Source organism: Mizuhopecten yessoensis, unplaced genomic scaffold, assembly GCF_002113885.1.
Source record: "Mizuhopecten yessoensis strain PY_sf001 unplaced genomic scaffold, ASM211388v2 scaffold10797, whole genome shotgun sequence".
Classification (NCBI taxonomy): Eukaryota; Metazoa; Mollusca; class Bivalvia; order Pectinida; family Pectinidae; genus Mizuhopecten; species Mizuhopecten yessoensis.
The window spans coordinates 2,520,375-2,548,236 of NW_018408726.1; the positions used below are offsets into that span (position 1 = coordinate 2,520,375).

Below are 27,862 nucleotides of genomic sequence, written 5' to 3' on the forward strand. Positions count from 1 at the left end.
TCATTACATCAGCCTTAATGCCGTATTTTTGACTTCGTTGACCTGGTTATATACCTTTTTAATAGCTCATGTACAAGTCCAATGTATTTTAATTACATATATATATTCCCATTTGTGATAAGAATATTTGAATATGACTTGCCAAGGGGTTGAAATTTAGGGTGACTATTACCTCTTTTAGGGGGCTTGTTGAACCTTAAGCAATACTAAAACACCGTGTCGAAAAGCACATTTCTAGTTCGAGGTTTTGTCACTACTACGGGAACCGTGAAAACATGAAATGAAAAAGAATGTCTGTGCTGAATGTATAAAGTATAAGTTAGCAAAAAGTCTTAATACATATATATATTTAATTATAAAATACTGAATAGTACACAGGTCTCGTGCAGTTATTAAATAACACAGTATTCTCGTTACAGTAACTGTCATTTCACTAACTAAGATGCTATTTAAAATAATAAACACCTTTGTACTAAAATTAGGGGTTTGTGAATGATAAAACAAAATTATGTCAATATCAATGACATCCCAAGATATGTCAACTTTTATCGGTAGAAAAATGTAGGCCAAGGGTTCTAAATGATTTCGCGTAATTTGTTCAAATTTGGGTGATAATCAAAGTAAAGTTTGAGGTTGCGGTTTATGCAAAGTATGAGTTTGTGATAAATGATATTTATGAACAGGATAAAAACAAAAAGTGTTGTAAAATGTGAAATTCCATTGATCAATACGGAATTTACTTATAATATTTTTGGGTACATGAGTCTCAAGAAAATATGAAATGTAACAAGAGGCCAATGAGCCCAAACGGTCACCTTGCAAGAATGCATTAAACATGAAAAGACCCGAAAATTGTGGTTTCAATGGCAAGTTATCCATTCAAAACACTTACCATCAAGGTCCTGTTTGTGAAATACCAATAAATACCAATTTTCAGGAAAATGTTGTTTAATATCTAATTTTGACCAATCAGAGGCCACCACTCGGTTTACCATGGAAACAAAATATTTCGAAACACCCACCGTTGAATTCAGTATACCGAATTACCCCTATATGCTAATTTTCAACAAAATCCAAAAACATCTAAATTTTTTACCCATCAAAAACCTGCATTGTGGCTCCTTCCCCAGGGACTTGATTTGAACTAACTTGAATCTACATCCCCAACTTAAGGCATCATGCATGCAAAACCACAAACCTGTGGTACTACTGGTTCTTCTTCAGCACATTTATTTTCTATTTTCTTGCCCTTGGCCCATTCAATTGAACAAATCAAAATCCTCATGCCATGCTGATCACTTGTGCCAAGCTACATGTACACCAAATTTTGCCAAGTAGTTTTTAAGAAGAAAGTCAAAAATGCAAAATGTTAACGCACGACGGACGACGCACGACGACGGACAAAGACGGGTAGCAATAGGTCACCATGAACAATGCTCAAGTGGCCTAAACCTGCTAGCGGAAAAAGAGAAGCACACACCTTTTCAGCGGTAAAGAGTTCTAAGAATTTAAGAAATATGAACTTAAGACACAAGCGCATGATTGCAGCTCTAAAATTGGGTAATTGATATAGTATGCCAACGTGAGTTACACTGCGTCATACAGCTGTTTTCTCCTTCAAAGACTCATCGATGATGCTAAAGACAAAAAAGAAGGAAATGCTGAAAAATTTGATTTAAAAACTGCAACTGAAGCAGAAAGGTTTAAACATAAGAAGTTATGTGAGTACAGCTTAATTTTAAATCAATAATAAGGAAGGTGTGATTATAATAACCCGGCTACATATGTAAAATGTATGGTTGGCAGTCGTGAACTCTAACATTCATGTCAATATAGAAACAAAAACAAATCTTTGTAATCGGTGGTCTTGTATTATCGTCCTGCAAAATATGAGTTAAGCTTACGGATAGACGAACGATTCGTGGTTTCAGAATCAGGGCCCGTATTCTTGAAACCGTTTTCTTAATCAAGCATAGATTCTGTGCTCAAACCGGATTTCTCGTAAGTCACTTAAATAATATCAAGCGTTCCAAAAGTCAAATGTAAACATTAAAAATAGTATTCGTCTTTAAGTCTCTTTAATTTGACAAAAGAATAATGTTTATTAAGGATGTACACCTCTGAGAGGTAAAAAAATTCCTGTATTAAACTTTTTTTCTTAAATTGATTTTTGGAAAAAGGAGATAATGGCATAGTAGAAAATGCAAAATAAACTATATGTCGGTGTGTTCGTTTTTGTGCTATGATCGGTCAAAAATACCAATTTAGCACAAAATGTGATTTTAGGAGAATTTTCGGGTTTTGACCATTTGCAAAACAAATTAATACAATTTCTTCCAAGTGTGTTATCAGATATGTATGAATGTTTGTAGAATTGATAAAAATATTATTTTCTTTGAAACTATGGAAGTAAATTGTCTTAAACTTATACATTTTACTCAAAAATGATATTTTAGTTACCCCTACCCCTTATTTTGTAATGAAAAAATGCACATTTTCCACCATTTTTTGCCGATTGAACGCTTGATATAAAAAAAATACTGAAATAAACTTTTTTAGTATTCAATGAATCAAAAGTAAATGTGTTTCTTTTTCTAAAACAGCCACAAAAATGGGGGGTCGGTGTGCTTCTTCTTTTGTCCCATTATTGTTTCTGTTATTTTTCACCTTTTTCGTGGTCAAAAATCAAAAGTGCTTCAGTTACTCTAATATGTAAAACAAAATATCAATAATATACAACTTTCCACTTTTTTGATATTGTTTTAATCATATTGAACATTATAAAGTTGTACAGCAAAATTGAACCTGCTACAATTAAAAATGGTGTACACAATGACAATTGAAGAGATCCATCTAGTGTCAAAAAAGGAGAATTTTGGCCCTTTGTGAAGCGCAAGAAATTCACATAAATACACTTTTTCAAAATGGCCGCCAAATTGGTAATTTTTAAAAAATTCTTGTAAAAAATGTTCTACACACAACAGTCATCTATTTTTTTTACATGTTTTTCAGATGTGTGTTTGCTATTATACCTATCATAATTTGTTAAATATTACAAAACCCCGTCACACCAGATCAAAACGAGACTTGAACGTGAGTGAAACCTCAGAAGAGTACATCCTTAATTTAAAATTGGAACAAGAAATTTGACATGAACACAAAATCCATGCTTGAGCATGAAAACGGAATCATGAAAACGAGCCATGAAACAATATCTTAAGGCAATTAAGAACATTTTAAAGTTTGAAGAAGAACTTAAGTTCGAATACAAAAATGATGAAACGAAAGTACAAAGTTAATAACGGTAATATTACCATAGAAACTCTGGAAATAAAAAATCGGCATCAACCTGCATCTCTCGCAACCGTTTGTTGTAAGCTTGGGTGTCAGCAGTCGACATATATAACTATAAGCATGGTATTCGGAGCAAGCCATTGAATTTCGAATCAACTGCGAGGTGTAAAAACCATCGGTGGGGAGGTTGGTATGATACATGTATAAGCAGGAAAAAGTAAATTCCATATTTGGAAAATCAAAATCCCTACATCTATGGAAAAGCTTGGTAGCAAGCCGTCCCAGTTGGTCATGCTATATATACAGATAGAGGTAAATGGCTGAGACAGAAACGTATACATGTATAATGTACTTGATTTAAGAAAGTGATATACACTTTTCTTACAAAAGCAAGTTGTTACCTTTCCGTTAATAATACATTAAGGATGTGAAAGAGTAAAAGGAATAAAACAATATGAAATCTTATTATTTGTTTACGTGTCTTTAAGAATTCAATGGTTTACATAATGTCACGCATGCCCTATAATGGGACCCGTTAAAATGACAATACTTCTTATCAAATGTTGGCACGTTTCTTCTGTTTTATCAATTACGATGAAAGCACGTTTATTGTGTAAACATGACCTCTGACCCAGGCGAGACTAGATGTTATTTGTTGGATTCTGCTCTCGTGACATTTCGTGAATTTGCTTATGCTTGATAATAACGTAAAAATGGCTTTAACCATCCACCTGGTGACAAAAGTAGCTGTCTGGCAAAGGCTGCGCACGCTTCTACCTGACATAAGTCATTCGAATTTGAAATCTTTTCATTAATAAAACATAAAGTTTAAATACAACCACAATATCCCTATAGTCAGACCCTCTTATAACCGACGATCAAGGAGTAATTATCTAACCACCTCTCTCCGAATTCTTCTTCTAATAATTATCATCTATATACTACTGTATACAACCTACTGGTAGCATGATAATTTCATTATCATTGGTTGTCAGTATGAGGAGAAGTTGAGAACAACTTGAGAAGAACTTGAGAACGGATTTTCCCATTCCCAAGCATTTGGGAACGTATTTTCTCAAAAACGAATGTCTGCTCGCGCTAGATGACGTCCGAAAATAGTGTCCACACAAAAGTGTTCCGCGTAAGAAAATAGTCCGTTATAAACATATCAAAACAAAGTAACGGAAAAATATTGTCAGAATAACAACACCATTTCAGGTGTAATTGTACATATGGAAAAGCAAATGATTGTTTTAAAATTATTTTTGCTACGTAGTTTTAAGGTTCGTTGTATTCCTTCCTCCGAGTAAAACTTCTTTTTGTTTACGTTTGTCATAGGCGATCGTTGACCGTTGAGCTTAGAAGTCATTTGGAAAACATGGTATTTAGTAGAGTTTTTTGAATGGAGAAATATATAAAGTAGTAGTATCTAGATGATAAATAGTTTATCATACAATATTTTCAGTGTTTGTCTTTCGAAGAATTTTCTCATCGCTTGCACTTAGATAAAATCCCGAATCCACTTGCGGTGACCTCTCGATTATATCCACGTGCTCGCGATGAACAAATTGTTTTCACGTCAAACACTGAAAATACAGTGTGATAATCTATAATTCCAATATTCAGATTCTCCATATATGTAGATTAAATGTACTTCATAAAATAGATTATTAGGTATTAGTTTTGACGATGTTGATTTATTGTCTCATGTCAACAGACGGGTAAAGTTAGAATTCCAATCGTAATAAAGTATGAATATTTGTTTTATTCGTGAGATGTCGACAACAATTAATACGTGTTTATGAACAATTCTCGCCACAGCAGATGTATCATGCGAGCGAAAATATTGTTTCAATGCAAATGTAAGAAACAGTTTTGGTCTCTGTTTTTACTATTCAGACTTCCGTATTGACGAAAAAAAATGTGCGAGGATAAGGTCGCAGACTACAAATGTTTGACTTTAAAGAAAAAGTGTTTTTTTAATTGTAGTTTATCAATAACATTGTAGTAGATTTAGTAGTGTACAATGTATATGGTTTAATGCAGTTTACCAATAACATCTGTAACTTTCATTTTTCACTGGCATGACAAAAGATTTAATGATTCTTTTCTTTAAAGAAACACATTCCTTGTGGAACATTTTATAGAAAAATAAAGTACACAGACTAGCAGAGTTCAACAAGGTTAATCTGAAAGTGAAAAGGTTAATCTGAAAATTTGACTTACTAGCCACAAGTTTGTTTTGTTTACTTCAACGCATGTTTAACGAGTACCATGCTTTTCTAGACATAGGTGTTCAATACACTTCTCATCAGTTTGTTCTGCACATAGGCTGAAGCACCACGACCTGATTTAAAACTAGTTGTAATTCAGTATTTACTTAGATTGAAAAGGTTTACATTGTGTGGCAAACAACGTGATAGTAGGTGATCATATTTTCTCAAATTAGATCAAATCAAATGTAGATTTTCATACCGAGGCTTCGCCGAGTGCCTTTTCATCGATACAGAAATTTCAAAATTATGATGACTTAACATAGTGCATTCTTTATATACTGTACAACTGTAACAAATTACGACGCCATAAACAAGAGTTATTTTCTTCGGGAGAAGCTCGTGTAAACTCACATATATTGCTCATCACTGTTCATTAACCGTTAGATATACATGTCTTGATCTTTTAAACATCAGAAATGCGAGTTTTGAATACTTGTAAGAAACCTATCTTCGTCACCTTGATGCGAAATCATTTGTGATTAAATGTGTCTGTCTTTTAACGAATGGTGTGGGACTTCAAATATAAAAGCAATTAAACATGTTCTTGTTTTAATAATGCCAAATATTATTCGTGACCTCAACTGTACTGCTGTGCACAGTTATAACAGCAATTGAACATGTTCTTGTTTTAATAATACCAAATATTATTCGTGACCTCAACTGGACTGATGTGCAGTTATAACAGCAATTAAACATGTTATTGTTTTAATAATGCAAAATATTATTCGTGACCTCAACTGTACTGCTGTGCACAGTTATAACAGCAAATTTATTCAAATGAGTAATTTGCTGTATTAGTAGCTTTCGATATGCGTAGTCAGGGGGAATAACTATGACTTACTACGTATGCACCAGGTGGCGCTATGCCACCTTGGCCTCATTCTTTTCTTGACGTTGGATTTGTTTGTTTGTTTGTTTGTTTGATTTTGTTTAACGTCCTATTAACAGCTAAGGTCATTTAAGGACGGCCTCCCCTGTGTGCAAGATGCATGCGTGTAGTGTATGTGTGTGTATTTTGGGAGGCTGCGATATGTTCGTGTTTGTCTCCTTGTGATAGCGCGGAACTGATGCCGACTTTATAGTGCTACCTCACTGAAACATCCTGCCGAAGACACTCAGCAGGACGCCCCACCCGGTCACATTATACTGACAACGGGCGAACCAGTCGTCCAACTCCTAATTTGCTGAGCGTTAAGCAGGAGTATAAACTACCATTTTTAAAGACTTTGGTATGTCTCGGCCAGGGGACAGAACCCAAAGCCTTCCTCACAGGGGCGAACGCTCAACACCTGTCAGGAGGGTCTCAGTAACATTCGATGGAAGAGAGTTGACGCTAAATTGGACGCTTTCCAGGCCCGTTTAGACGACATGACGTCAAGGTTTAATTCATTGGAAAAGTCAAAAGAAGAAAACAATTGACTAAAAGTACACGTGAACTTTAACAATTGTATACATCTCTTGTTGAAAATACTTGGATTTCCAAACACTGTTGTCACTGTTGGATTGCTGAGGGGATACGAATAACGTCACGCTACCACAATAGGTACGCTACCAAAATTGGTACACGGTCAGAACATTGATCGAAAAGTACTTTAGAATTAAGTTTGTGTATTTTCCTCAGACGGTATAACAGTAGAAATATTTTCAGCATTTCCACCGACTAGTTTGGTTTTCAGGAACATTTTAAGAGTGCATGATGACTTCAAAGTAAACATATTTTGGAAACCAATAAAAACGACGTATGTCGACGAAAATTTGGAGGAATTTTGAAGGAGTTTATTTTAAGCATGTTTAACTGTGAATTTCTGATCCTTACAACCGGGTAATATAAAGGTGTAAATATACGATTGTAGTTCAGTATGGTATTTATAAAAGCAATGTTTTTTGTTGCAATCGGCACATCAACTAGAAAAAGTAAAAACAAGTTTCATAGCCTGTGATATGGTGTACCATTTACGATACTAATGATGGCCGAAAAACGGACGAAATCTCAATGCGAGTTAAACGTTCAATCTTTAAAAACAAATTACTAAAATCAAAGCTTTTTCTTAAAATGAACCATCATGGGTAGACTTTGTCAAGAATAATTAAACATTCCAGATACAAGATCTAATTTTTTTAAAATCATTGAAAAACTGTCAAAATTGTACCAGTTGTGGTAGCGTGACGTCTTCGGCTTGGACAATCATGTACCGACAACTGTACAACAACAATGTATCACAGAAAAATACAGCAGTTGTCAGAGAATGGTTATGTCACCTAAGTGTATCTAATTACATAACGTTATTTGAATTAATTTATGTACATGTAGTTATATCCTAACGACGTAGGTTTATAAAAAACACCAAACTCAAGTATAACGTTTCTGTTAGATGATCAGGAGAAAAACTAAGTTACTTTTAAATATATGTTTTTTTCTGGCCTCAGCTCAGACTGAATGTGAAAAAGATGTGTTATTCTATTTATCAAATGGTCGACTGAAATTTGTTTGTTAACTCAGTTTCAGAATAAATGGACTGGGGAAACTAAAGGGAAAATACCGCCATTATTTGTTGTAATATATTCTGTCTTGCTATATTGTCATGGTATGTTCGTTGTGACGTCACAAGGGTTGTTAACACACGTGATATAGGAGGACGTCATTAAATGATAGTATTACACTGCAAAACTGTCGATTTTTTTCTTTTTTAAACCGATATGCATTTTCCTATGGCAGCTGTTATTAATGACAACCATTCTAAAGCTAAGTCTTTAATGAGGTGAAATACGAATTCATTCCGTTTCATGAACATTGATGACTCTGCCCAATATGTTGCAGTATACCTTCAGAAACATTGTACATATGTCCAAACAACATATCAGTGAATCATAGAACGATTGCTTTGCAACATGTCAGTTTTTGTCTTTTAAAATAGTTATGTAGGGATTCTTGATGAGATGACACTGCCACACGAGACTGGTTTAGTGGATGTTCTGTGTCTTGGTAGATGTTATTTGTTTGCATTTGAAGTCTTTACAAAGGACCTTTACTGCCATGAAGTATGGAACTGTTCCAATATTGAGCCGCCTTTATTTCTTTAATTCCATAGACTTCTGAATAAAAGTAATAAAAGCCTACAAAGTCCAGTTAACAAACACTTCACGAGTACACCTGTAATATCATAGAAAAATACATAGACAAGAACACTCAACGCACTTTGATATGTCAATTACTTAATAAAAAACAACATTACAAGAAATTCATTTCATCCTCCATATAATATAAGAAAACAAAAACAAAATAGTACTGTTATACCATCAGTAAAGCACATGTTTGCCCTTTGTAATAATAGGCGAGGTTTTGCATTGACGCAAGTTGTATTTAAATATTATTATATTAAAATACCTAGCTTGTGGGATAAACGAAAATACGTTTTTTTCCATACACAAAAAAAAGACAAAAAAACCCAACAACATCATAGTTCAGAGTTAAAAAAACCTATTTTTGTTTTTTTCAAAAATATGTGACACACATATTATTTACCAAACAAACATAAGTATTAATCAGATACAAATACAATAGTGATTTTGCCTCTTCACGAACATTTAAATGTGTTAATCAAAACCCCGTTGACATTTAAATTTTCTTCAGTATAAACATGCGCAGGTGTTTTCCTGATGTTATGTGCAAAACATGGTCTATACAAATTCGTTCTCTGTTAAGTCCAAGTTATAACTGTTTAAATAAAGCCTTGAGGATCCATGCCACAATGCATGCAGGCAAAACACTAGAGAATTCCACTGTGGTTTTTCCTGTACACAATTACCTCCCCTTAATTTTGCTTTGGATATAACTTTACCGCAATAGGACCAGAACAATTCCATTGATCATGCAGCTCAGTGGTTAGAGTGACAGAATACCCAAGGTCCAGGATTCTTATCCTGTTCAGCCCAACTGAAGTCTTCTTTACACCCAGAACACTGTTGTTTTGCTAAAATCTTACTGAAAACAAAATATGTCCAATGCGTAGCTAGTGTTTGGAAATTGTACGTTGGCCCTTAATTGGTTAAAATTGTTCATATTTACATCTTGTATTTACGTAAAATATGTTCACGAATATGAAATATCATCATATACAGAGAAACTGAAAACATGGCATTCTAATTTTGACTCAAGTCTAAATAATTACATGATCCGGTGTCTATGTATGTAAACGTAAACATGTAAAAAAGATAAAAATGAAATGCGCTGTATATTAGTTGCAGAATATATATCTATGTTTATATATCAACTTCACATCCAACTAATGGGATCCTTGTGATCCTTCACATTCCGTGACAGCTGGTAAAAGTAATCTGCTACTGTGTCGTTCCCTTTGACATTTGTGCGTTACATGACACATACATTTAAATGTGGTTTGTCACTCCAACCATCCTAAATGACATTTCATGCGATTCCTTTCAATCTGTTAATGAATGCCCTATGAGGAATACATGGAAATATATATATCTGAAACGAGAACAAAGGCATAACATTAGAACAAACACATAATTTAAAGTGATTTATATACATCATGAATTATTAATTAATTAATAAATTTAATTTATTGCATTGATAATGTTTTGTAATATACTTTTTATTATCATTTTTTACTTGCAATGATATACAAGATTTAACGATAAAATAATTGCGGGACGTAAACCAACAATCAAATTGGAAAAAGAATGTTTGACCAAACAAGCAGGGCTATGCTGTTCAGTAACTGTGTTTTTTTCAGTTGACAGGTAAGCAAACAGGCAAAATATTTAAGAGAAAACGAGTCTGAGTCTCTCAATTAACCGTAATTTAATATGTTCATATCTTTCCCGTCCTAGAACCAACGTGATGGTCTTTGTTATATATCTGTGAAATAAAATGAAACAATTATTTGTTTCAAATTTTGGTCTCCTTTGGAAAAGTGCCAAAATGAAAAAAAAAACAAAAAAACTTTTATAAACAAAACAAGTGTTCCTTAGAATATAAAATGTTGTCACCTATGCAATTCACCCTTGTAACGGAAATTAGTCCGATTATCGAGGGAATTTCATGTTAAGTTGTGAATATCGCAGAAAAAGGCGATATCTAAGGTTGCTTTAAGATGTCTCGATATTTATATTAGGTAAAGAAATCACACTTTTAGTTTTTTTGTCATTGAAAGACAAGACAATTTTTGACTTTGGTGTTCTAGAAAAACTGTGCTTCACAGCGAAAGAACGATCCGCCGGGACTTGATTACTTGATTTTACAGCTATCTATCGACTCAAAATCTAAAAATTAACGTTACCAAAAATCCAAAAATCCCGATTCCATGTCTATTCCCCTGATGAATAAAGTTTACAATACGATTGCTACCCTTCAGGAAGCGTCATTAGTTCCGCCAACCTCGTACGAATGACTGCACCGTATTTTACCGTTCCGGGCAAATGTGAGTGAATATGAGGATGTTGTCAATGAGCTTACCCGACTCTTTCCTACAGTATACTCAGATGGTATTGATACCAGTAATACTGACCGGTTTACAAACACTTACATCGTCAACGCATCCGTCGAAATAGCCATATCGTTCGCAGTAACCGATCGTCAACGGGGCATGTCTTATTTCAATGTTTCCTGGAAGCAAAGTTTTTAAACATGAATTTTAATCGCACAGATCAGTCCCCTTTTCTCACGAGGGCTCTGTTTATACTGTCATACATTTGTCGGCAACGCCGTATTTACACTCAACGTTAGACAGACGTTTAATAATCAAACTGAAATTAACAAACGTGTAGTTAGATAAAAGAAATGTTGTGAAATTGCACGTGCTACAATCATATATTACCGGTGGTAGGAATGGCGTCCGATTGGCCGTTCAGCGAGGCAGTGAACATATTCCCATTATAATGAAGTGTCACAGTGTTCCATTCACCTGTCTGAGTGTAAAACATCATTAAAACAAATTAACATTTATTCGAAATAGTCTGTCTTGTCACGTATAGTTACCGCATGTTGACCAAGTCGATTAATGACTGAACTGCACTTACCAGATGTAAAATAACATAAAGCCAATTATTACGCATTTACCAGTAAAATATTAGAAATTATTCATTCTATAGAAATGATATTTTTCCAGCATGTGAAAAATGTCTCGTGCCAAATGAAACACGGTGTCAGCGTCTCCAAGTCCCAAGTTACAAGATGTAGGCGAAGATATTGGCAGAAAGTATCAGAGAACCAGGTTCTCTGACAGTGATAGCGATAAAGTATAGCTTACTTATATAGATGGTGTCGATATTTGACCATAAGGATAAGTGGTATCACAACAACTCTGCATTTCCCCACTCCCTACCATTTTAGATTCGGCGCTTGTCAACAACGGGTAGTGATCTGAGTTGATGACGTTACTTTCTTTTTAAATAATAACATTATGATGGTAATATTTGGCATGCTTAATTACAAATATGAAGTCAAGTTCCTGCTGTGTTAAGAAAGGAATTTGAAGTGTTATTTGCAGAAGGACTATATTTTGTCACGTTGGGTTGTCTAGATATGCTATTGGTAAAAGGATCGAGATCAAGTATTGTCAGATTGATGTGTCGCTTCCCAATCCCGGGTAGGTTTTCGTATAAATATAATAAACAGAATATCGAACAGTGTCTTCAGTAATACCAAATATATTTCAATTGTGTGGCAAACATATAATATATTTCACTCGTGCTTCGCACTTGTGAAAGATATCAAAATATTAGCCACACTCGTGAACTATAGTTTCTATTACTGAAGATACTGTTAGATATCCTCTATTTATTTACTTACAGAAACGTTTGAAGCTTGTAAAGAGTGACATTAAGACAATCTTAATAGTTCAAAGGTTCTGCTTTCATTGCATACATCTTTTCTTCACCACTTGAATATGTCATGTCAAATTGAAGGCTCTGTACGTACTACCTTGCGGATAATACAGGAACATGTATATTAGTCTTATCCTTTAATATACACAAACAATCACGGTAAGCATAGCAGCTTTGCAGAAAGGTGTATCTTCTCATTATTTGTAATGTAAACTTTAATTATTTTAGAACAATTATGAAACAAGTTATTTCAACTGATAAAAACCACTCTTATTGACCCGGATGATAGCGTGGGAAGGTCTTATTGTGGGAGAAACCGGAATACCAGGAGAAAACCCACGTGGTCGGGCAGATGACCTGTTTACGTCCGATCGCGGAATCGAACCCACTGCGCCACCCGACCACCCATAATTCACCTTTATTAATGTTTGACAGGAAAAGTTTGAGCCCTGCAATTGCCCAAGAAACCAATAAAATAGCTTTCCACAAGCCTTCGGTTTTGTTAAAACATATCCAATGGGTACAAAGAAGATATTGATATCAACAGTGAATCACTTGGATTTCGAACAAGGGGAAAAGGACAAGGTGTTCCGGATGGGTTTATTCTGTTGCATCGTGGACGACACTCACCATGTAAAACTAGGTCCCAATCAATAAAGTGACAGCAAAACCACAAAGCTCACTAATGAACAACAAAAAAACATCAACGTTCGAATTACACAAAAAATAACATATTTCAGAATGAGAACATAAAAGCCTTCAGTAACCTGCACATCTGGAAACTCTATGTTGCAAGTTGGTCCACTTATGTTCGACATTTGTTTATCTATTCGATGCGAGCCCGTGATTATCAAATCAACGGCAACATGTGCGCATTGAAGAAGGGATACACAGATATGATGCTATCGAGAAAAGAAAATTCCAAGAAAAAGATCAATAAAAGTTTTCTGAATGAAAACATTACACACCGAAGGTTTTTTATTGTGCCGTTTTGTAAATGTTATTGACGGAATCAGATTGCATTTCTGTAAATGGGTATAGTTCACTTTCGTTAAAGCCATCGTGCGATATATCCATACGCACAATTAATTGTCATATCCTGAAACGATATGGACACACAATGTATGTGTGGTATTGTTAATATAATTATAATAATAATAGTTCGAGGTTCTTATAAACCATTTTATCACAACCTAGTTCGTCTAAAAGCGGTTCACAAATTATTATCCGTGGTTATAGGGCCTTTGCAAACGGCCAATATCTGTCTCAACTACCTAGGTAGCATACAGCCGATGCTGCCATATCGGAGCTCACAGCTACCATTCTACAATTCTAGCACTGCCCAACCAAGTACTCATTTACAGTTGATTAGACTGGAAAAAGCGGAGTAGGATATCTTGCTCAAATATAGAACACAGTGTTGTACCGTGATGCGAACCCGCAACCATCCGGTCACGAGCCCGGCGTCCTACCACTAGACTACCGTGCCTCCTAGACGTACTGACTGGTGTTGTTAACATTCAAACACAAATCGGTCAAATCAATATTCAACATGAAGCCCGCAAGGATGTAACTAATCATACCATAGTTCATAGCAGCATGAATGTTAAAAATATTCCATTCAAATTTTGTATTTTATTTGAATATTCATCCAGAAATCATGGGATATCTTGCATACCTGAAAACCTAACCAATGCAGTTTCAGGGAAAGATTATGCCTGCTGTATCCCACTGCATGACCGTAAGAGGCTTCTTTCTTATGCGGGTCCCCCTGCATAATCGGTGGTGGTTTTGTCATTGTTTCTGTTTGGGGTTCATTGAAGAAAACAAGAATAGACCAGCGTATCCCTCTGCATGTTGCATATGTAGGCAACTCATGCGAGGCCCTGCAGAATCGAGATTTTTCTGTCGTGTTTTCTTTGAGGGACATGGAAGAGACCAAAATTGGTCTGCTACCACCATTGCAATCTTTTTCTATTTCTATTATCTAAAAGGTAGTAAAATATCGTTATTTTATCGAAAATTCAAATAGGAATGAATACACCACATTTGTATATGGCAAAGAAATGAAATATACCGAATATTGCAATAGGCGCAGCAGATCTATTTAATGTCCCCAAATAGAGGACACAAATACAAATTTCCAATTCTGCAGGGGAGTCCACATTAGTCACCTCTTACGCTGCAGTGGGTATGAGGTGTATTCTTTTCTCGAGACCCGACCTACAGGCTTGCTCTCTGCAGAGACACACAATAGCGACCATAATAAAGCTGCTGTACCAGTAGAAATATTTGAGATTTTTATATTTCTCTCTACTTCTAACTAGCTATTGTTTTCTAGTACCTTGCTTGGACACACCTCAAATTTGGCTTTTATGTTGAACGTTCGCCAAGGTGCGGAAGGCAATGGGTTATGTCCCAATGGCGCGGGGACAATTACACCAACATACTGTACCTCCAGCACACAAATACACATGCACGCGCATACATTTCACAAATGGAGACACGTCCTTAAAATGCCTAAGCTCTTGATAAGATGTTAAAACTTATAATACCAAACCATAACAACGAGAAATATATCCTAAAAACTCCGGTGCTGTGCAGCGAAGATATGTCCATGCTATTGCATTCATATGCAACAGTGAATTTTGACATTATTGTTGTGACATCATAACAAGGAGTTTTTAGATGAAGACATATTTGTTAATATGACGTCGTTGACAAGGTGACAAAGTTCAAAGGTGTTTTGTTATATGATGTTTCGGAATATTTAGTCATTCAAACTTTTGTGAAATTTCAAATATTGGTACATGTATCTGGTTCTTGTATCATACAGAAACTTATTTACAATCATATATGAATGTCACACCGTCATAAGTTACGCTGCATGTTATATATACGGGAAGAACGTGTTTTATTTTTATGCCGGTATGAACGTAATGAAGTTACATTCACATGACATAAAACCAAACGAAGTGTTATGGTATATATTGATATAATAGATGTGACGTCACACCGGCATGGATATCTATAAAAGAATGCTCTATTACGTATATCCATTCTTATATGTATTCAGTAGTAGTGATGAATCTTAATAAAAACATTCCCTCGCAGTTATGAAAACGGTATTCTATGAACTTTAAAACGGCATCCGGTTTTTTTCTGCTTACAATTCGAGGAGGAAGGGTTTGGTTATTCGTTAAAATAACACTGATTCAGTAGCATTTGAAGTTGGAGTGAAGCAGTAGATATACTATTAAATGTATACTGTTATTAACTCTATTTGTCGTAATAGTAATTTAACACGTCGTCTTAAATAACTCTACAGCCGAAATAGTTTTATAGCATGTCGCCTTAATTAATTCTACTTGCCGTAATAGTATTATAACATGTCGCCTTAACTTATTCTACTTGTCGTAATAGTATATAACATGACGTCTTAACTAATTCTACTATACAATTATATTATAGCATGACGTCTTTGCTAGCTCCACATATCATAACAGTATTAAAACATGTCGTCTTAACTTCTTACTTTACATGTCATAATAATAGCATAGCTAAAAGTCTTAACTTCTTACTATACATGTCATAATAATAGCATAGCTAAAAGTCTTAACCAACTCGACGTGTCTTAAAAGTGTCTTAACATTACGTCTTAACTAACTTAACATGCCATTATATTATTGTAACATGATATATTAAGTTACTCTACGTGCTATTATTGTATCACAACATGATATATTAAGTTACTCTACATGCCATTATTGTATTTTAACATGATATATTCAGTTCCCCTACATACCATTATTGTATTTTACTATGATATATTCAGTTCCCCTACATACCATTATTGTATTATAACATGATATATTTAGTCACCCTACATAGCATTAGTGTATCATAACATGATATATTTAGTCACCCGACATAGCATTATTGTATCATAACATGATATATTCAGTGCCCCTACATACCATTATAATATTATAACATGATAAATTTAGTCACCCTACATATCATTATTGTATCATAACATGATATATTCAGTAACTCTACATGCCATTATTGTATCATAACATGATATATTTAGTTACCATACATGCCATGTTAGTATTATAGTATGATATATTTGGTTACCCTACATAGCATTATTGTATTATAACATGATAACTTTGGTTACCCTACTTGCCATAATTGTATTATAACATGATATATTCAGTTCCCCTACATGCCATTATTGTATTATAACATGATATATTTAGTTACCCTGCTTGCCGTTGTAGTATTAAAATATGACGTCTTAACTTAATTGACACTAGCGCTTTATGTAATATAGTAAACTTACTTACTCGGTGTTTCATAGTAAAACATTTTGCGAAATTTTGATAACGTTCACTTTTTCTTTCTATGTATTTTTTCTGTTATGCTGATTTTGTTTAAATTAGACTGTATTTTACTCTACTTACTCTGAATGCGAAGGATGTCAGACTCATGCCGTTTTCTGTCTCCACGAAGACAACCAAGTCGTTGGTCCGGTTCACCACAATTCCAATTGATGGTTCTTTATACTGTCCAGTCAGTTTGTCTGACTCACAGTTGGTTAACAAGGGGAATAACTGATCTCTTTCGTCAACATAGGTTATAAACCGCAACACAATATAAATGCTATGACTGAAGTCATAGCTACGATATCTCGGGTAACCCATCTCCTGTGACCCATTGAAACACAATATCCCGCTGCTCTCTACTGGTTTAAGGTCTTTGGTGGCAAAATGTGCTAAATAGTTGCCAGACGAATCATCCATACCATAGTCAAACGTATTAATAAGATCAGGTTTGCATGTTTTTACTGCAAGGAAAACATAATAACATCAAGACACAAACAAAGCATGAGTGAACTTTGAAATACGTTATCGTATGGTAATAAATGAAACATGAAATTGAATCTTAGCAATAATCTCAGTTGATAATTTATTTTACTCTGGTAGGTGTTTTTCATTTCACATAGATTTTTATTGAATTCTATATGCAAATTCAAAAGGTATTAGGCAACAGGCGTAAGGCTTATACAATTCCTCTCCCAGTTGGTATTAGTTACTATAATATTATAAGATTGTAAAGAAAATTTTATGATTTACTCAAATAGGTGTTAGACCATTACATGCAATACAGATGTTATTAGCTATCATTAGATTCGGATTCTAGTGATACTAATTCCAAAAAAAAGCAATAAGTTATATGAAAAAAAGTGATGAAAAATGACGAAAAAAACATAAATAAAGCTAACATGCAATGAAATGAAATGCATTTTGATTAGTATTTATACAAAACAAGTAGGTACTTCTATTGATACATGTATGAAATTGCCATACCTTTGGGTTGTGTAGGCACATGCGTACAAGCGCATGTTGTGGTGGTGAATTCCGTGCCGACCGGACAGGTCATCAGGTGAGGTTTGTGCTTTGGCTGTACGACCCAATATCGCTTGCTACTCAGTTGATGTTCCTTACGATTTCCTTTACAGATATGGTTTGAAAAATCTATTAAGTTTCTGTCATTCACTTTGGTTTTGGATGGAGTGAAGAATGAAGGTAAGTCGTTAGCGTGTTGTGTGGGGTCCTTAAAGGATGCACCGACTGCAGTGCCAGAAGAACCTACCGCCACGGAATTGCCATTAACAAGCTTCTGGTCAGGAAATGCATCCTGTATCTTCTTCGGCGAATTAATAAGTTTATTAATTTGATTGACCTGATTGATGTTTCGTACTTCTGGTTGATTTCCAATTCTACCCATAAGCATTTGCTGAAGACCTCCTTTCAGAAAGTTATGTACTATAACAGTGTCCTGCAGATCTTTTTGGATAACATGATTTGCACGGGAAGGTGTATTAGGGGGTTGGACTGGTTGGTTAAATAACCCTACTGCTACGTTTCCAACGCCGGATGGATCGCTCATCCTGAAATCAGGATTACCGAGACTGGCACGAAGTTCTGGATTTAGATTACGCTCGGCTGATCCCAACCGGAAGACTGCGCCACCAAGGCCCATGTCGGGATTAGCGGAATTTTCAACAAATCCACTATTACTTAATCCACCTGTATTTGTGCTGCCACTGAATTGAGATGCCGGATCGGGGTTACTTCCACCAGCTCCTGAAAATTCTCCAGGATTTAATCCTTGTTGTGAGCCAAGGGTTGGCTGCTGTAGACCTGCGGATTCATAATGATAACAATCAATTTTAAAATTATCTATATATACTCAATTTAAGAAAGCTATAATAGCATTGGGCACGTTTGTAGAGATACAGTATATAGGAGTAAAACATAATACATTTTTAATATGTTTGAAAGTCGAATAACAACAAATTTAATAGGGCAAAGGCAAAATAAGTGCTAAAAAGGAAGATTTACATGGACACTCGTGAAAATGTACAGGGAGAATGAACCAAGTCGTTCTGGAATAGTAATTAAGCTCCCTTTGATTCATCGACGACATCCGCCTTGTCAATCTAGGTCAAATACAAAACGTGTCACGTCCTCATAGCAAGGACCTACGTGGTGACCTCATTTACATAATAGTTTTGTATAGTTGTATTATGTCATAATTGTTTTTGGTTGTCTAACCCGAGGCTCTGCCGAGGGTAAGACAACCAAAAAAATCACCCCGAGGGCTGGAGATTTCTCTGGAGATTATTTTTCTCCCATCCTATTATTTCAGTCACAACTCCACATATATTATAGTAGTCTGACATGTTTGTTATCAAATGCACATATAGGGTATGCATAACGTCATTCATTTTTGATGACGTCACAATTACCGATGACGCATTTTAATGACGTCACATTTGAACACGTGCTAATCGGCGCGAGGCTACAATGTATGTCCCCCTAGGAGGTGACAGGCTGATCTTTCCCGGCCAAAACAGGAGACACGACTGTGAAGGGTTGGAGAAAAGCTGATCTTTCCGAAGAAAAAAGGGAGACAAGCCTATGAAGGATGGGAGAAACCAGTATCCATAGTTGTCATTTGTCAAGACCCGTACTAATTAAATCACTAAAGTGTTTATATTTTCTCGTTGTTTATCTATATGCATTGATCTACCTTAAATAATTGTGATAACGACATTAATATCATATACAACCGAATTCATTTTTTTTAACAGTTCTTGAAAAATGCGTCATATCCTGGTTTACATGTTTGACCCTTACTTATATCTCGGACAATGTTGGTTTCAACGACTTTTGTTTGGAATTACTCGTCAAGTTCGTCATTGGAGTAAGCGGGACTACGAAACTAACTTCAAATGTACGTAGTAATATTGCAAAAAAAATCACTGCTCTTTTCAATTGTTTATGTATTTATCGGTTTTTTTCTAATGTATATTACGTTTTCATCTGGCTCTTTTATGTCTTTGAAAAAGGAGTGGTTTGCTCCGAATATTTGACTTAAGGAAATGATCCTTAGGGATACCTATGGATTTATTCCCGTAAATATCCAAGCCATAATAAATGAGAGGTTTTGTAACTGTAGGGCATGTCCGTTCACCAGGTAGCTCAATTGGCTAGTTCAGCCCCGAATCCCGAACTAGCACCGCTGAGTGTACTTTCTTTTCACTAGGAACACTGGAGTTGATTACAATTTGTTTACTTCATGTTTTCAGAGATTCATGAAAGGTCCGGAAGGTACGGTTTTCTTTTAAAAATGATTAATAAAGGGTATACTTATGTCTTATAAAACAGTCTCAAATGTAACGTTACAGTTTTTGGCAGTGGTACGGGGAACCTTCATTGTGGCCACACTGTCGACACTTCATTCAGTAGTCTAGTATATATATTCAACCCATGCACTTAGTTATTCACTAACTCCTATTAAAACTACTCGTGGCTGTTCGCAATGATTCCATACTCTAGGTCACATACGTAGTTTTATCGCTGACACGCATATTAAATCAACATTGACTGTCACCTACTAATTGAAAATGAATAATGCATTCAAATTTTAATTTCAATGGATTTGACACGATAGGGTCACCGTGTCAAATGATTAATAAGTTTACGTCTCTGTCATATGAACGAGAAAAGTTGCACAGTGTTACATTAACAATTCACTTATGTTTGAAGACCAGACAAACAAAGAAAACATTGTTGTTGTTGAATTAATACATTCAGATGAAGGATGGCAACTATCACGATCTTTGCTACGGCATTAATCAGCGACACATACGTCTTAATCCATATTTGGTATGTAACATATCTTATGTATATCAAATATTACAGATGATTTTTTTGTGTTAATAATTTTACTTTTATGTGCATAATTAGGTAATGAAATACGAAATATAACATTTATATTCTTTGAACAGCTGTTACATGTATTTGTAGTCACGCGAGGTTTAAGAATATTTGAACATGAGCATACTTGACGATGTATTTATAACCAGAAATATGTTTGTTTGTTTGGGTGAGTTTAACGTCCTATTAAAATATATGGTCATTTAAGGACCGGCCTGAAATAGAAGTTTACTGATCACGTGTTACCAAATATATGTAATCATGTGAAATATGTATTAGAACAAGACAGCAGACACAGCATTATAGAATTTTAGTATCTGGTTAGGTATGCTTTGCTAACTCTGCTTATTTCCTTGAAGTAGGGGAGAAAAAAAGAATGTGTAACAGAGCCATGTTATTAACCAGATTTATAACATTCTGCCTGAAACATCACATTGTCAACACAGCCTATAACATCATATACTAATTTCTAATATTTTAACAACGGGTTTCAAATCATCGAAACCTTGTCTCCTCAATTCAGTACGCAGAAAAAGACAGCGGGTCTTTGTCGTTTGATCAAGCTCCGGATAAATAGGTAATACGCTGTAACAACACATTCTTAAATATTAATTTGTAAACTTTAGGCACTACTTATGTACTTAAAAGAAGAAGTCATGATTAATCAGTTTGTCAATGCTCTTGAAGAAAAGGATGATGTTAAAATAAGAATTTTGATAGTTGCTTGCCGTGACATGTTTTGGGGTTCATGTCCTTGTATCAGTCAAGATGATTTGTGGACAGTGTTTACGAAGTCATCGAAAAGAAAAAGATTTGAGAAAAGAACAGATGGATGCCAAACCATTTGAATAGGGTTAGCATATTCAATTTATTTTTGTTTCTCCTACAACCACCATAGGGTTCCTCAGTCTGCTAGGAGTTGGAAAATAGTTTTGGTTAACCACTAGTAGGTAACACCCTGGAGGTTATTACATTGGCCAACCTTCCAACTATGACGTCACGTAACAATTTTTGTTGACGTTTACTTCCATTTTAACGTCATAGTTCATTGCAAACATGTCTCCGATCTGAAACAGGAGTATTGTATTCCCAAGACAAATCTGTTTTATTCTAGATATAACATCTCAAATTTGTTAAAGAGAAAAAAAGGTCCCTAATCTCAAGATGGTTGATTATCTTGCTTATTTAGCTCTCGTTTGTTAATTTTGAAATTGTAAACTCGGTAAAACTGGTGTCTTTGTACAATTCGAAAATCTACTAACTCGAGTTAGATAAACAGAATAACCAACTATCACTCGTTAGGGAACCACTATATCTCGAATGTCTGCTAAACAAAAGGCAAAGCAGAAAACCTTCAAATCTGCTAAGGGTCCGATATATGTGACCACATACGAACATGAGGTGGGGTACAGAAGGTCGGTTCTTTCCCCGAAACTTTGGACTCGGTACGTTATATATACGTCAATGGTTATTTGTTAATTAACGTAAAACTGATAAATCATATTGACAAAGAGTCGCCGTCTGTCTTTATGTGTGACGAAATTAGAGTTGTCTTCAATGGTAGGGAGCTTATATATTAAAATTAAAATTGATAAATATTAATGTCAAAATAAATTAAGAAGATTAAAGATTGTAATAAAATTTATTTGGAGTATTTTATTGACTTCAAGGACATATATATCTAATAAAGTATTTATATATATATACATATGTATCTATATAACAATATTAATATATATATAACAATAAAACTTCGAGTCATTAAAATAGGAAATATTTATAGGGTTGTGTAAGCCATAAATTAAATTCAATATTTGACACAATGCATTCATCAGATATAAACAGCACGTGTACAGGAACTGTAGTTAGCATAACCATCATAAGCGTTCCGACAAATTAAATTTATGTTGTCACACAGGTAAACGCCATTGAACTATTTCTTATTCTGCAGTGAGTATCGGTTATTTCAACTCTCGCATAGTTTCTTTCTATTTGGAAGAAACATAAATATAGATATGAGAAAATAAAAAGACACGTGATTTCCAAATAGACGGCAGCGAAACAGGTGCTTCGATAGCTGTAGCTAGCGTTTCTTGGTTTTTTATACGCCAATCTCAAGTTCTATCGCACACGAAAGAATATGTGTAGAGAATACCAACAGTCAAACGTAACGTTATCAGGGAGATAGTTACGTTATGCTGACGACCGTCGTTTGTGCAGATTGAAGTTCCCTGGTTGAAGACACAGGCTATTTAAGTTAGGCAACGGGAACCACCTATCCATAAATTTAAGCAATTCATGAGAACATTCTTCAAGTGTGACGATAAAATTACGTAAACAGATGGGAGTGGTATGTTATTGTGCTAAGGAATGAAATGTCTTAAAAAGTGTTTTTTATTTCTTGAAAATAACAGATTTAAATATTTAGAAAAAAAATGTTAGACGCAATAAGTATAATCATATGTATTCCGTTACTCCCTTGTATAAATTTAAAAAAAACAAAACCTAATCGACCTAAGTGGCGTAGAGTAAGTACCTTACTCAACAAAATATGCTGGGGACGAAACAATATAGTGCATTTAAAATACAGCTGTTTTTCTTCATGGATTAGGAAAAGGTCGTTATCAAATGATGTTGTGCATTATGACGTTTTAACCAAATCACCTTTGTTTTACAACCTTACAATAACATATTTCATTTTCTAATGTTCATCTGGCATACACATGCTTCTATTTTTTCTTTTCCTAAAAATGTTCACTCAAGGGCGTTTTCATAATTTATAAGCTTAATTAGTGCGAATCATGAGAGAACATTAGCGTTGACACACTACTTATTACAGGACATTACGGTTTAAATGATAGGTTGTCCTTTAGAAATTCTGTTACAACATTCGCCTTTGTAGAAGAAGTGTTAGGACAGGGTCCCTGTCCCGTGCTTAAATCGTGACTAGCAGTGTCACTGTAGACACGAGCGTGACAGTTAACTGTCGTAATGTATCTATGCTAAATTAAGTAGTAACCAATTATAAAAATAATCACTTAAGATTGGTTCCCATGGACCAATCAATTAGCGGATATTCATGAAAACAGAACATAATTACTGGAACGAAACAGCGACAATAATAAATCACATATAAAGCAATCGGAAATTTTGACTATTGTTATGAAAAAAATATAAAATTAATATTTTTACTCAAAGATAAAAGCTAGTCTTTTGACGTAACACAATCAATTATATTATATGCCTTAAGAATACACATATGTTGCGATCAATTATTTCAACAAAGACAAAAACTACACCAGAATAAGTGAAAGGCGATTTCAAAATGAGGTTTAAACACTTACCTTGTTTAACAAAAGCGAACAATAACAGGCAAACGAAAAGTATGTAGGTCCCCATCTTGTCTTAGAGGTTTTACAGTGATAAAATATGAAAGCCTTTTTACACATAACCTGAGCCGGATTACGAAGTTATAAATAACATATGTATCCGCTAAAGAAAGTAGTTCCTTTTCATCACGATTTTGATTCAAAAATATGTTTACATCGCTGACAAATATATTTCAAATACGAACTATGCATATTAAGAAATGATATGTAAACAAGTTCGTATCAATGGGTGGTTTAACTGTTCTAGTGTCACGCAGGTCAGTACACGAAAAGGTATTTGCATATCATTCAATTGCAATGTATGACGTCACTTGACGGGCGTGACCGTTTTTCATTATGATAATTATTTATTTATGGTTCTCCATTTGCGTTTGTAGGTGATATTTACGTGTTATTATTCATTGAGCAAAGGTATTAATTGAAAAATTTACATCCGACGGGTCGGAGAATGTAATTTGATAAATGGAATAAATTATTTTTTTGTTCACTGCTGAAAGTGAAAGTGAATTCAATTTTCAAACGTTTCTTTTTTCAGAAAGAAAGAATCGTGATACCGAAAAATATGTGTATTCAGTTATTATGTTATATTAACAATGAATGGGTCATTTTAATAAAACATCTGTTTTACGTTCATCCAGTTCAGTAATGCCGCTATTAATGACGTTTGCTATCTACAACGTTACTACCATAGAAAAATCTTACCATAAGGTACACCTCGGACTCGAACATTCAATATTATTGATTATTTATCATCAGTTAGTACTTTTCTAAAAAGTAAATATATCAATTCTACTCATTATATTAGTTTATATAACGTAAATATATGATGCGATATTGTTTCGGTCAGGTCATACATCAACAATACTTAAATTTGACGTCATCTTTTTTCTAGTATTTGTGTCTTAACCTCTCAATTACCGTCATAAATATTGAGTTTAGAAATATCTCGCATAGTTCCTCGCTTTAACATCATACCATCACACCACTGTCCCTTACCAGCAGGAAATCCCCCCGAATCATCTTACAGTGTATCACAACCGTTATGGACTACTGACTACGCCCAGAATGAGCTAACTTTATGATAGGCCTATCACGCATAACCACATACTTGTTGCACGACAGTTTGGTTTGTTTTAAAGGGTTTAGCGTGCTAAAAGACATTTCTCATTCAATCCAGTTCTTATCACCACCCTCTTAATGTTGAATGTCAAACAGAAATCAGCAAATATCAATTTGCAAAACTTTTCAAATTATAACAATAATAATATACAACCTTTGATTTAGCGCCCTGTCTAGATAGAATAAGCCACTCTAAAGCGTTTTATAGTACATAGATATACAACTAATACAATCAATAAAATTATCATACTTGTATTCATTAATTAATACAATTTTGAGGAATTCGCAGGAGCTGCCTTATAAGGCGCTAACTACTAGTCATATGCCACCTGGCTAATATCTCCCTATGTGTGTATGTCTACGTGTGTGCCGGAGATGTATTGAAATCTGTTTGTAGTGGGACCGTGCTTCCAGCGGTATCATCTATAGAGCCACATCACCTGAATGCTACAGCACAGATACATTGTACCGCAACACCCACCACGGACAAGTTTATACTCCACCTGGGTTATTGGAGTTTAAAAGGAAAAAAACACGTTCTCTGAATATTCCATGCATACGACGACTTCGAGGATAGAGGATTTGCAATCCTTCCCTCAGAAGTATCCTAAACAGCCTACTAACATGGCCATTTTAAGGAACGACGGGATGAAGTAAGGCTATCTCCTGTCATCGAATATCTTTCACTAAGTAATCGACTGACTCGTGCTCGTCTGCGGAACATCCTCGAGATCTGCTGACCACACAAAAAACAAAGAACTGCAGAACGGGATAAGGACGAGCATAAAGATCAACAGACTCCAATCATGACGCTTGATATGACAAAGACACGTCACTACTACAGTGCCATCAAGTCCACGTCAATTCCCAGAATAGTCATGAGCAAGGACAAGAGAAACAGAAGGTAACAGAGGCGTCCTAAGAGGTCCTCTGATGTCGTTTGCAGGGCAAGATGTCATAGAGAGTATCAAAAACGTCCACTTTAAGTATATTTTGACAGAATTCCCTTGTTAACAGACACGACGGTAGCTGGTCTGGATAAGATAATATGACAAAAATGACTGTCCATTTTCAGATACATTCCTATAATACACAAAAATAATGAACTTATCAGTTTTGTTTGGATACGATTTGCTCAGTTTAAAAGTTATTTTGAAAGTAAAGCATCACAATGTGTAATTATACAACGGTACCGTAAAACATAGCCAGCCCTGTAAACTCACTGTTTCTATTTAAACTAGCATATCAACCTTTCTTTTGCTTTTTAGGAAGAAAGATAAGCTACAACAGTTATCTACCTAATTCAAAGTTCGGTAATTATATTGAGATATCATCATATAGTGCTATACTCAAAGTACATTATTTTTCAATTCCCAAAATTCGTATAATATATTCACTGAGATTGACAATAATTTTACAAATAGCTAGATTGATTCAAGTACGATGTGAATATGAAATATAGATATTCAATATATAATTATAGAAACAGCTCCTTTGCAATCTAAACATAAACTTATAGAAATAACGTTACATCCTCGTCCAATTGTTGCAAATTTAACGAATGAAATTGTTTATTATAGTATATAGGTGAGTATTGCTCAAATAAGAACTAATATTTTGTACAGTTAATATATTGACACAATCCATAGGAATCCCTTTTTATGAAGGATATTTTGTTATTACCCCACAACATGTTTTTGGAATACTTCCCGGGGTTGGCCATGGTTCTAGTTTTCTTACAATAGTATTGTCGTCATGCAGAAGGGCTCTTTTTTATACATTCATTCATTTTATAAATTCTTCCATCAATTCATTCATTCTTTCAATCATTTAAATGAGTTCATAATAATAATGGTACTATATAATCAATATAAATGCCTATGTTAATAACCGTGTTGCGCTACCTTGCAAAATACCAGGGGAGCTAACTGTTAACTACGTTATGTAGCCCCTACCGGAAGTACGCGTCTCCCAAGTGTTGTTGCCGTGAGTCCGAAATAGACCAATCAGACAGTGGGATGCTTATTGGTCTAAACGGGAGTTCGTTCGTATTCAAACTCAGACAGGCTCTGCACATTGTACTTGCTAAAACTATTCTTATAATGAATATTTTATCAGATTTGTTTGAGGAAACGATAAACGGACTGACAGACAGCCATTGTTGCTATTATAGAGCACAAAAATTCAGGGCACGCACCTAGCATACCTGCTTTTTACAAGACAAACGAACACTAATAATAATATAATAATAATTCGAGGTTCTTATATAACGTTTTATCACAACCTAGTTTGTAGCTCGTCTCAAAGCCCGCAAACCTTCGATAACCGACTCGACGTCCTATTACATGTACTAGACTACCTTGCCTCCTTTAAACAAGATTTATGAGCTATAATTCGCATTTGGCTACTAGGTACCAATGGTGTAGTTTACCTGATTGAATTTACCTTAAAGTTCTTTTAAATTGCCGTAGATGTCAAAATGTGAATATCGTCAGGCAACATTATCTAAATTACTATAACGTCTGGAGTTCTTATACTGTTGTTATGTAAACCATATCTAAATTACTATAACGTCTGGAGTTCTTATACTGTTGTTATGTAAACCAGCATCATCTTACATAATGTGTTTCGGATGAAAATT

At 34.7% G+C, this 27,862-nt stretch overlaps 1 protein-coding gene across 2 annotated transcripts in view; it reads right to left on the reverse strand.

Annotated features, from left to right (window-relative positions):
* Nucleotides 1-8,450: 8,450 nt before the first annotated feature.
* The window catches only part of LOC110462486 (asparagine-rich protein-like), a 39,114-nt gene continuing 19,702 nt past the window's right edge, over nt 8,451-27,862 (reverse strand). The window contains exons 1-6 of one of the 2 annotated variants that reach the window (XM_021516450.1): nt 24,058-24,250; nt 17,795-18,631; nt 16,889-17,271; nt 11,411-11,501; nt 11,120-11,199; nt 8,451-10,059 (exon numbers count right to left, since the gene is read on the reverse strand). In XM_021516450.1, coding sequence (XP_021372125.1) covers nt 9,997-10,059; nt 11,120-11,199; nt 11,411-11,501; nt 16,889-17,271; nt 17,795-18,631; nt 24,058-24,112 — 1,509 coding nt within the window. In that variant the 5' untranslated portion in view covers nt 24,113-24,250 and the 3' untranslated portion in view covers nt 8,451-9,996. Of the gene's footprint in view, nt 10,060-11,119; nt 11,200-11,410; nt 11,502-16,888; nt 17,272-17,794; nt 18,632-24,057; nt 24,251-27,862 lie in introns of those variants that run through there. The other variant, XM_021516449.1, reaches the window with a different exon arrangement.